Source organism: Lissotriton vulgaris, chromosome 9 (assembly GCF_964263255.1).
Source record: "Lissotriton vulgaris chromosome 9, aLisVul1.2, whole genome shotgun sequence".
In the NCBI taxonomy this organism is placed as follows: domain Eukaryota; kingdom Metazoa; phylum Chordata; class Amphibia; order Caudata; family Salamandridae; genus Lissotriton; species Lissotriton vulgaris.
The window spans coordinates 928,762,942-928,775,092 of record NC_141697.1 but is presented as its reverse complement, the minus strand read 5'-3'; the positions used below and the strand labels follow the sequence as shown (position 1 = coordinate 928,775,092).

Below are 12,151 nucleotides of genomic sequence, written 5' to 3'. Positions count from 1 at the left end.
TGAACTGTTTTCGGATGATGACAGTGATTTCATGTTGGAAGCTGTGGCTACCTATTTTGCATATTCTATCCACCCATGAGTGGCTTTGGAGACTTTCACTATACGGGCACGTGACTTTTTAGAAATTCTGAATGGTGCCATTTTTCTTACGAACAATTTACTTCATATATTCTAGGCCTGGGATTTTATATTAGGCCTCAAGTTCGAGATTTTTTACATTTCTGTTTGGCCACTATAGGCATTGATACATATTTTGTATTGTTAATTTTTATATACATATACATACATTTAGCTTGGCTCAATATTATTGAACTCTGCTTTCATGTTATGCCTTTATTATGTTATTGGCTTGTTTCTTGACCGTCCTCGGATCATTGGGGGGGTGTCATATAGTTAATGCTTTTCTATATATTGTGTTAAGTTAGCATGAGTTTATTAAATGTTTAAACAACATATTTTCCTTCGGCTTCAGTTTGCACACGGCACATAATTATTATTGTAGCTTTCAACCTAGACGAAAGATGTGATTTATTGAGAATAATATGTTATTGCTCTGATATCAGTCGTGCCTGGTACACTTGGTACACTGTCTGCACACTGAGATCTATAGCCTCTAAGAATAACCTAACACAAGGTTGCTGGGAGGCCTGATCCTCGCACCACATTAGACATAACACAAATAATGTTGCTGCCAACATTGGGCTCTACGCGGGTTTAAGATAGAGTTACTGAGAATGCAAAAACACACTTGATGGTGCTTCGCATGCAGAGAGTTGGTAGCTGATGATGTGATCTTCTTCTGCTGACATTTAGAGGTATGGGCCCGCCCTGCTAAAACCCAAATGAGACCTTGTTAGATATAATATAGTATGCTAAATAGGGTGCGCGAAATATAGGTGATACAGATTTCTATAGATTTTTGCATTATAATATGCTGTCACCGTTCGCTTACTATGGACTAGTGACTATGTTGATAACTCTGATTTTTATAATATGTATGTTGGTATTATATAAGATACTGCCTTTGAGAACCTTGCATTGAAAAATAAATATTTCAAACTTGCACGTGTGTTCTTTTACTCCCCGTTGTGGTTTGAAATGATTATAGAGCGAAAGAGTGTTCATGTGTTCCACGATACCTGAGGTACCCCAAGTTTATGTTCTGGTTTGTCTAAGTCATTGGGAGTTTGTTATGACCAATGAGACACTGTAGCTAGCTCGGTAAGGGGATTTCTGATACCAAGGTGAGTTTTGGGTCACCCTAATTCACCCAGGTTCTAGATCTCTGTGCACAGTTCTGTGGGAGAACGGAAACCCTGCTACAGTGTGAAGGTAAATGCTTGACTGTGACCAACCCAAAGCCTGCATCCAACCTGCGCTCCATCACGGCTGGCCTGAAACTTTGACCCAGACCCTTGTATTCAAGTCTCATTGACTAAAGCTAAGAGTGAAAAGCAGTGATTTACAAAACGTTTTGGAGGGAACTGCAGTGATTTATGAAAACCTTGCAAAAATCATAACTCCGGTTCCCTTCATCAGACTTTTGTCGTTTTGGTGTCTAATATGTATTAAAAGATACAAATATATACTATTTTTATAAATTGGAGTTGAATTTTATTGTACATACAGGCAGATTTATCAATGTCCCGATTTGCGAGTCCTTAATAGCGATTATTAAGGAATCGCTATTAATGACTCGCAAAACAGGATTCATGTAGAAATCGCAACATTATTTGCGATTTCTACAGCTTCCTTATTTGCGATTAGCAAATTGCTAATCGCAAATAAGGAATGACTCCCCATTCATTCCTATGGGCCTAGAGGCCCATAGGAATGAATGGGGAGTCATTCCTTATTTGCGATTAGCAATTTGCTAATCGCAAATAAGGATGCGATTTCAAGGGTGCCAGGGGTGTCCAAAGGACACTCTGTAGCACCCCTGAAATGTAAATGTAGACTGATGTGGCGCACACACAAGTCCAAAGGACATGTGTGTGTGTAACATACAACTTTGAAAAATGCACGAAAGTGCTTTTTTCAAAGTTTTCGCTATTTACCACGAAGTCAGACTCCGCGGTAAATAGCGGCCAAAAATAGCGATTTCGCAATTCCAAAATGGTTCATGAATTGCATTTAAGTAATCTCAAATAGAGATTCCTTAAATGCAATTCCTCGCAATTTAGCGATTTCGCAATTTGCGATTTTTGCATTTGGGATGATGAATCCCAAATGCAAAAATTGCGCTCGCAAAGGGCCAGATTCTCAGAATCTGGCCCTTTGCGAGCCGATTTTACAATGATGAATCTGGCTGTATGTCTCTTACTTATTGTTTTGGTACTAACAAATGGTTTACAATTGTTTTCCTTGGAGTTAAGCTTTAATGTCACAGCTACTCAGGACTGGGCTAAAGGTTAAAAATTAAGGTAATTTAACAGGACATGATCCAGAATAGTGACATTATTACTTTGTGAGGTCTCTCAAACACCCCAACTAATAATCCACGTTCGCACATTAGACAAGCATAATTTCCCCAGAGAAGGTCTCTGTATATTTTTGTTTTCCATTTTGAAAACTACAAATTGATTTTGAAGTGCGACTTTCGTGCTGTGGACAAATAATTCCACAGAAAGGAGAGCCATTACTCAAAGTGTCTGACCCAGGGTATGGGAAAAGGGACCCAAAGGCAGTGAATACTCAAATAATACATCGGGGAAAAAACAGAAAACTGCACATGAAGGTGACTCAGAATACAATTGCAATCTCAACAGCTGCCATCTTGTGTAAAACTCACAGATCAGATTCCATTTTTGACTTTTACAAAAGGTTTAAAGGGGCAGACAGATTGACAGACAGAAATACACAAAGAAATGACAGAGGGGCGAGCCAATGACTCTGAGCAGCGGGGATTGCATGCTTGCTTTATGTTGTATGTAGTCGAGGCTGACAGTGGAGGCAGGGCTTTAAGTGGGCCGGGTCTCGCCGGTGCTGAGCAACAGCAGTTTTTAAAAGAGGGTCTTGAAACGGGTCTCTATCGGGTCTGTTTTGCGACTTGGCACAGGCGGCCCGGTTTGTTCCGGACTGCAGTGACAACAGGCACATCGATGTGCGCTTGCTCATGCTGCTCACTTCTCACTAGTGGAGAAGTTACGGCATGACGTCATGCCATGTGAGCGTTGCAGTAGAAGGGAAATCCTTTAAAGAGAGTCATTTTCTCTTTAGAGTCCCTTCTCTTTTTGAAACTCAGGAGCAGCAACATGGGGGAGAAGAACAAAAGAAAGACCCCTCAATAGTAGGAAGAAAATGGCCTAGAACTGTGTCAGAAGCTTGGGTTAGCGATTTGGAGTCCTCGGTGTCGCCAGACACTCAGGATCCATATAGGAATTGGCAGGAATGGGTAAATACCTCTTTAGAAAAAAAATTGGGGAAACCAGGACCCTTATCAAACAAAAACCGGAATAGATCATCCTGGTTCTCAACCGCGCTAGTCGCTCAAAAAAAAGCTGCAAAAGACTGGAAAGAGACTGGAGGAAGTCATATGATTCAGAATTAAAAATAGCCTATAAAGTGGCAATACAGCTCTACCATAAGAGCATTGGGTTAGCTCAGGCGGCTTTTTTCGAAGAAAAAATTACCAAGGCTTCTAATTCCTCTAAGGAACATTTTAATATTGTGAAGGGACTGACAACGGTAAAAGAGGGAGTTGTCAGACCACAATATTCCAAGGAAAGATGTGATGAACTGGCTTTCTTCTTTAAAAATAAAGTAGAAAATATTTACAACTCCCTACTCCCCAATTCAATGCCAGCATCAGGAGGAATGAACCAAAGAAATGCACCATGTGAACAAAGGGACTCAGAGCCAATGACCCATCCTGTTCTCAGTTCCATTTCACCGGTCAATACAGATCTCATATCTAGTCTACTCCAAGAAATTAAATCAGGCTCACCAAGGGACCCAGCCACCCCGCATATTCTCGCACAAGGAGGAAGCTCAATGCTTATCCATCTATGCTATATAATAAACCTCTCGCTTGAAAAGGGTGTTGTTCCAAGAGATTGGAAATATGCATCAGTGAAGCCTTTATTGAAAAAAACAGATTCGGACCCTGCTGACCTATCCAATTATCGCCCAATATCACTATTACCGATAGTGGGAAGAATTGCAGAATGGCAGGTTAACACCGCAATCTCATCATTTCTGGAAAACAACAATGTCATCCACCAGTCCCAGATGGGGTTCAGGAGCAAACATAGCACTGAATCGGCACTGTTGGTGGTCACCGAAAAACGGAAGTCTATTTTGGACCAAGGTAAAACAGCAGCGGTGGTACTCCTGGATTTAAGTGCCGCTTTTGATACGGTAGACCACACAGTGCTGATTCAGAGGCTGGAAGAGGTGGGAATAGTAGGAATGGCAAAGAAATGGGTCTCATCATTCCTGAGCAATAGGCATTTCCAATGTGTGGAGGCAGGTTTCCAGTCTGACCCCCTGGAATTCCCCTGGGGAGTACCACAGGGCTCTTCCCTGAGCCTGACGTTATTTAACGTAAACCTCAGCTCATTGGCTCAGTTAATACAGGAATGCGGTATCTCCATCGTGTCATATGCCGATGACACGCAACTGGTGTTTGCAATCTCAGATTCACTTAACTCGGATCACCACCAACTTGTCCCTTGTCTCGGAAAAAATTGGATCTTGGATGGCAGATTGTAAGCTCAAGTTAATCGGAGATAAAGATACAACGGAACTAATGATTCTGGGCAATAAAGCTAATCCAAAATTGTAAATCCCCTGGCCGTCAAGCTGGGGTCCTTCACCCTCCCCCAAGGCTGCCATTAAAGACCTAGGCATATGGCTGGACCACAACCTAACAATGGAAACCGAGGCCAATGAACTGGCCGGGACCTGCCACAGAATCATGTGTATGATCAGGGAAATTATGTCCTTGCTCCCAGAGGGAGCAAGAAGAACCATAGTCCAGGCGCTAGTTACATCGCGACTGGACTATGGGAATTCCCTCTTTCTGGGATCACCCAAATATGTTGTAAGGCGACTGCAAGTGGTCCAGAATGCTGCAGCTCGAATGCTGCTGAGCATTCCAAGACGTCAATCAGCCAGGGCAAGACTACGCAAATTGCACTGGCTTCCAATACAGTCTAGAATTCAATTCAAGTCGCTGAGTATTGCCCATAGGGCCATGTAGGGGAGGGGCCTGGTGCTTATCCAAAAATTAATTCCGCATTACTTACAGAAACCGGTCCTAGCTGACTGAAGACGGCTGATAGCCAGAAACCGGTCCTAGGATGCTTGACTGTTCCCATGAGGCACAGGGTCAAGGCTGATTTGCATATGGCCATGTCTGAACTGGGGTGGTGTGCAGTGCACAAAAAACGATGGATTTAGGACCAGATCTCTGTACTGGGGTGAATGTATGACATTGTTCTGAATTCTGTCCATCAATTGATGTTTTGCATTACTTACCGGATCGGCACCTCAGATCTAGCTCAAAATTTCTGATGAAAACAGTTCCAGCTAGAAAGGCTAGATGGGGGGAAGATCCTCTGCCCATCTGGTTCCAAGGCTTTGGAACAGCTAAGACCCAGAGATCCGTCTCACTGAAAATGAACGCTCCTTTAAAAAAAGACTCAAGACCTGGCTTTTCCCGCTGGATTAAGTGTTGGCGGCCTTTCTCCTTATCTGGTAGCGCTGAGATGCCCAAGTGTGGTCATGCGCTTTATAAATCCCACAAATCCCACAAACATAAACATAAACATAAACATTGTTGTGGTGTCACCAGTGCTTTAAGTGGAAGCTTTTTCAATATTATATACAATAGTTGCTGCTTACTTATCTTATGCAACTGACAACAAGATTGTCTGTTTTGCCGCTCGGCCAGGGAGGAAATCCTTTAAATGGCAAATTGCAGGCAACACATTAGAGCAGACCTCCACGTACAAATACTTGGGAGTTGTAGTCGATGCTAGGTGGTCGCTGAAAGATCATCAGTCTTACAGAAAGGCACAAGCTATCAAACTACGCTTCACCCTAAACTTGTTAAAAAGAAAAATGAATTGTCCATCCAATTCGCATTTGTTGAAGATAATATCTGCAAAATTTCTCCCATATCTCACCTATGGATCGGAGTTGTACAAGGGTAAAGATGCTAACTTTTTGAACACACAACAATCAGAGTTGTTCAAATACATCTTTCATATTCTGAGGTTTGTATCTCAATCCCAGATCCTCTTGGAATTTGGTCTACTAAACCAGCACCAAATCAGACAAGCAGCCATATTAAAAACATGCTGGAAACTAAGAGCTGCTGAAGAGGACACCCTTTTGGGCCATTGTTGGACTGAGATAAATAACCAGAAAAAGACAAAAAACTCATGGAAAATGGTATGGGAGAACGCTGTCTCAAACCTTAATATGGAAAAGGCATGGAACACAAATCAATCATTTGTGGCGTTTAAAAAAGAGATTAACGCAGCAGGAAAGCAAATATTATGGACAACAGATAAAGCTGCCACAGCAAATAAAAATCATGGATGGACTGTGTTGGCCACATATGGGAAGCCGGAGCCACAACCATATTTAGTCAACCATATATCCCCAGCTGCTCAAAAAATACTTTTAAAATTACGGCTGGGAACCACTATATTAAAAAATCACACACCTGCATGGAAGCAAACATGGCCGACACCCTTCTGTAGACTATGTGGGGAAATGGAAGAATCCTTGATGCACATATTGTGTATTTGCCCATCTTTAACAAATTTGAGACGTTATTACCAACTTCATGTTTTTCGTCTTTCTCAAATTAGATCATGCCGCCCGGCCGTCATGCTGGCCCTGAACAGCTACAAACTGCAGACAGCTTGTAGGACCGCTAGATTTTGCCAAAAGGCACTTCAGCTAATCATGAACACTGAGGCGAAGGACGGCAAAGGTCCAAATCCGACTGTGCGAAATGCAAGTATAACAGCAAAATCACTATGTACACAGACATTTTAGAAAGTTTCTCTATTTTAATGTATCTCTAGTTTGTACACTTTAATTTTAAAGTACAAGTAGCTTTTTTATATGAACAATATTGTAAAGGTTTTAATTAACTATATACAATAAAATGTACTTACTTACTTGCAACTGACAACCATTTACAAAGTCAATAGTCCTAACTTGTTGTAGGTATGATGATACTTTTTGTATCATATATCTGGATGCAATGGCAGAAGCAGCAAAATACAAGTCGGGGGCACACTATGCTAAGCACAGATTTTTAGTGTATGTGTTTTTAAGCCACGCCCTTAATTACATTGGTAACGCCCCTTTGAGAGGCCCCCCAGTTTTTTCATCCCACTAAAAAGCCCTGGATAGAGGGGTGGGCTCCAAAAGTCATGCACTCTAGTGGTTGGGAATTAAGTGTCCCTTAAAAAAAAACGAAATTCATTGAAACAAAAACAGTTAAAAACGGAATGACGGTTCTTGCCCAAGCATGCAAGAACCACTGAAATTCACCACATAAGAGTATGATATGCAACACACACAATACAAGCCACATCACCTGCATTGCACAAAAGACCCACGTGCAAATGGCACTGAAAATAACGTAATGAAGGAAGAATTAAACATGGCAGGCAACTTGAATTGCACCTTCTCTGTAAATATACAGAAAAAATACTGGTTACCACTACAATAAGGTCCAACGGTAACCCAACTTTGAAGAAGCCTCTGTATGCTGATGGTTGAGAGAAGCAAACTTTACATTAAGTAATTCATTATTGGCCCATCTTTCACCGGTCCTTAAAGGGCCACACACCTTACTTTACTGATGTCTAGAGTCATCCCCCAAAACGTTAAATATGTCATAATGACTTCCTACTGGAAAAAATCGACTTCTGACTAGGTAAAAGCTGGTTATTTTCTCTCTAAAATCCATTATATAATCTGCGGCCTGGATCAAGGTTATATGCCACCTCTTACAACAATCCCATAACATGTACAATATTGTCTATTACATGTATGCACCACATTAGAACCATCTTGAGAATGGATCCCATCAAGGGCCATCTCTCCAACAAGCAACAACGAATGGTTTACAATCACCTCTGCACAAATGGAGATTAAACAGAGACCCCCAATGCTCAACCCCGGTGATACTGCGTGATTTTTCTGCTCCCCATGCTCAGGACACTCTTCATACACGTACACTTTCGGTCAGGGACTACTCAGTAATTTTGGTTTCCAGTTTCACACAATTTTAAACATGAATACAGACAGAAATAAATCTAAGTTCCAATCTATAATTCTATTTAGAAGCTGGAAGCTACAGCAGCCCCGGCCCGTGCAGGTAAGAGTGCTGAGTCGATAGGGCCGGGTGCTGGGGGGGGGACAATGACAAGGGAAAATTAAATAAATAATTCCCCCCCCGTCGTCGTCTGTCAATATCCCCTCCACCCGGCCCCACCACTCTTACCTAGATGGGCCGCGGCTGAGCCACAGAAACGGAATCTTGTTTTGAAGTCTCTTCTCTCATTAATGACTAGCAGGTCAATTTTTGTGAACACTGACATCGAAGCTAGTTTAAAAAAGGAATATGATTTCCTAATGTGATATGAGTCCAAGTGCTATTAATACAATGCTAACGACTTCATCTGAGTATAGAGGTGAGAATACTCCTTTATTGTATGTGCTCACAGGATGCACTAAAACCACACTACATTGAATTATGAAGCAGTTAAGTGAATGCAGAAAAATACTGACTACAAATTCAACTAGCAAAAATAAAATGAGAACAATATAAACATCAGCAAATATGGAAGCAATGTTAGAAAATAACACAAAACATGCAACATTAATGATCATTTACTACACACGTGATTATTGTGACTCTTAATGAGTGCTTCTTGCGCCACCTCCTCAGTAGAATGCTGTGTCTATTACAGAGCCACACTCAAATCTCTCTAGTTCTTGCTGTTGCCCTCTCACTGCAACAGCTTCTATGGTGGACTCTCTTCAAAAACAATAATCAGACTACAAAGAGTGCAAATCATTCTCGGACTCAGACGATCTGATCACACCTAATCATCTTTGAAGTCAGCCAATTAAAAAAGGTTTCAAAATCAAATCTGAGCGCCAAGATACCCGTAGGGTGATAGCAGCGCTATATAAGAACACAATACAATACAGTTCCCCAGGTTTTGCATGGTACCTCTCCAGGACCCTTCCCACCTCTCGGTCACACACCTAAAACTGGCATCCCGATGTTGTTGTTGAGGTACAAATAGTCTGGGCGAAAGTCTTTACAGTGCAAGGCTCCTCCCTCATAAGCGAAGGAGGAGCTCAGAAAACTCCAGACATTCCTGAAGTCCTACCACTTTCATCCAGCTTTTTGCATAAAATGGCTACCGTGATTTCTTGGGTAGGCTCCTTGCACTCAGCTACACCCTACTCCTGTGTTTGACAAATGTCCTGCAACGTCCTTCAATTACCCTAGTGCTTTACAAAAACAATGAATAAAATGAAATAAAAGTGATCAAAATGCAAGACGTACAAAAGGAACCAACGAAACGAAAGTGCTAAGAAAGAACCCAGGAGTAAAAATTGTAAGCAGGTAAACAGTAGAAAATGGACAGATTGGATGGTCTGGAAATCCTTACATTTGATTAAACTCTTATCACTAGGAACTCATTTTATTCTATTCTTCTTAACTGGTTATCTAAAAATGAGGAGCTGAATTTTTATGTGTAGTTATAGTTTTTCAAACATATGTCTACGTTAATGTCAAATGTCAATGGGCACTTTCAATGATTATATATACATACAAAAGGATTCTCTATCCAGTTTGTATGTTTCAGGCCCTTACCATTCCATATCACATCAGCTTGGGTACATATATTAGAAGCACTAAGAATAGATGTGAGCAGTAATTACCTCGGTGAGGTGAGGATTGGGGTTGAATCCACACTGATTGCACACCTCTTTGTGACACTGGGTACATTTGTTGAAGTTTGGCTGATTCGGTGAGGAGGTGAGATCGGTTGTGTTGCATATTGGGCACACTGTACTGCTGGGCATAGGTGCAATTTGTGGAACAGAGTAAGGAGAGGTGGGAGTAGTGCCTCTGTCAGGGGATGCAGAGGGGGAACGTCCTGATCTCTGTATCTTGTCGACATGAAGAGTTCTTCGAGGACCATCTGCTGGTTGACTAGATGGTGCATGGCTCTTCAACTCCTTTGTGCTTTCGTTGTGAGACGTTGATTGTTTAAAAGCATGGGGCGCTGATCTTTGTCCAGCCAGGCGTTCCGTGTGATCCAATCGTCCAGGGGCACTGAAAAAAAAATGGTATAAATTCAATATGTGTTTTGCAAAGAGGATAAAGTTACCTTCAAAGCGACTACATTGCTGAAAATTGATATGAATTCTCACATTATCAGCCATTGTGTAACAGGCTCACTTAGTGGTGACCCAAACTGCTTCTACAGACACACCAGTGTCCCTTCACCCAAGCAGAGGTACTATTTAGCCCATTTGGTTCAGACAGTCAGAGATTTTGTTTTGTCTAAGGGCAACAAGATGAGACGTAGGATGTTGATTTCTGAGAGTCTGTTTGGATATCATACTTTAATAATTTGACTTTCTCCCATTTTCAGAAAAGAACATTTTATCACTTGTGCACACAATAAGTGGACTACTAAGTTGTACCAAAACCATCAAATTTCTAAAATACACAATTTCTAAACTTGAGTACAGTGGATTGTACACCCTACACCCTGTCATCTCGTATATGAAAAAAGACGTGTAAAAAATAATTGTTTATTCACATGTTTTATAAAAACACCGATTGTACATCCAGTTCAGCAGCCTGGGTCACTGCAATGAGCGCAGGTGTATGCTTTTCGTATTGCAGTTTTGCGATATCCATCCAATATATGAGTTGTCCACCCAAAGTATGAACCTTTTCATGTGCAGTAAAAAACAATTGTTAATACTTCTACGCAAATAAACATCCAAGAAAGGGAATCATTCTTTTTACAATCTAATGTTGAAGTCTCAATGTCAAGAACTAATGTGAAAAACATACAGGAAATACAACGTGGATATTACATGATCGTAAACATACACAACACTCTCATAACACTTGAGTCTTTATACTCTTTCAACGTTCACTTAGAGCAGTGTCATATACTACAGTGAGCAGAAAAATCAATCTCTATTCAGCTGTCACGGTTACCATGACTCCTGTTTTTTTACCTTTACCGTCCATGTTATCTATCGATTCCAGTGCTCTCCCACTGCACTGGGGTCAGTAACTGGCAGCAAACAGAGCTTGGTAGAAGACCTTTCCACATGCAGGAACCCTGTGGTCTAAGTTGCCATTGGAACCAACCAGCCAACTGTGCATTATGTGCCAGAAGTATAGCAAGTCAACACTATGGGGGAGGATCTTCAGTAGCTCTCTGCACCCCATTAGTCTGAATGATTGTAAGGGTCAGGCCAGGCTACACTCATCAAGAAGGAGCCCTGATTAGGCAATCATCTCGGTTCCGAAAAGGACTTCTCATAGTGAAGAGAAGTCATGTTTAGGGCAATGTATAGTGTGTTTTGGTACTGCTGGTTTCCCATCATGAGGTATAGGTACTTCTTTTGTTCCTTCAGGATAGATAAATGAAAGTAAGCACCAAATAGGTCTACTGAATGCCAGGATAACTTCAAAAACATAAGTCTAAGTCTGCATTGTGAACTCTTGCCTATGGAGGAACTGGTTGCAGTCATTAAGATTCACAATGCACCCTTATCCTTACAATCAAGCTGTGGGGGTAATATTGTTGCCCCCTTATTGATAGCAGGACCTACTGTTCAAACTTTAGAAAGTGTATTTTGTTCCCCATATAGACATTCTTAAGTTTGAGACTGAGGAGTAGTGAAGCAAAGCCAAACATAAGTCATTCATACTTGTCCAAGATGGGACTGGCATGTGTCAAATTGGCAGTACCATTGAAGTACGTCTTAGACTTTTGCTACCACTGAATAATCCCACTAGGTTTCGTTGAAAACCTTGTGCTCTAATGCACCAGACATAAGGCTCCAAATGTAATCTCTTGCCAGAAGGAGGTTTCAGCATTGATTAACCAGAGGCATAGCCGTACCA

General features: G+C 41.4%; 1 protein-coding gene across 1 annotated transcript in view; it reads right to left on the bottom strand.

Moving 5' to 3' along the window:
* The window catches only part of BSN (bassoon presynaptic cytomatrix protein), a 767,226-nt gene that overhangs the window by 654,286 nt on the left and 100,789 nt on the right, over window positions 1-12,151 (bottom strand). Inside the window, exon 2 of the mRNA XM_086939535.1 lies at window positions 9,934-10,330. Coding sequence (XP_086795661.1) covers window positions 9,934-10,330 — 397 coding nt within the window. The remainder of the gene's footprint in view (window positions 1-9,933; window positions 10,331-12,151) is intronic.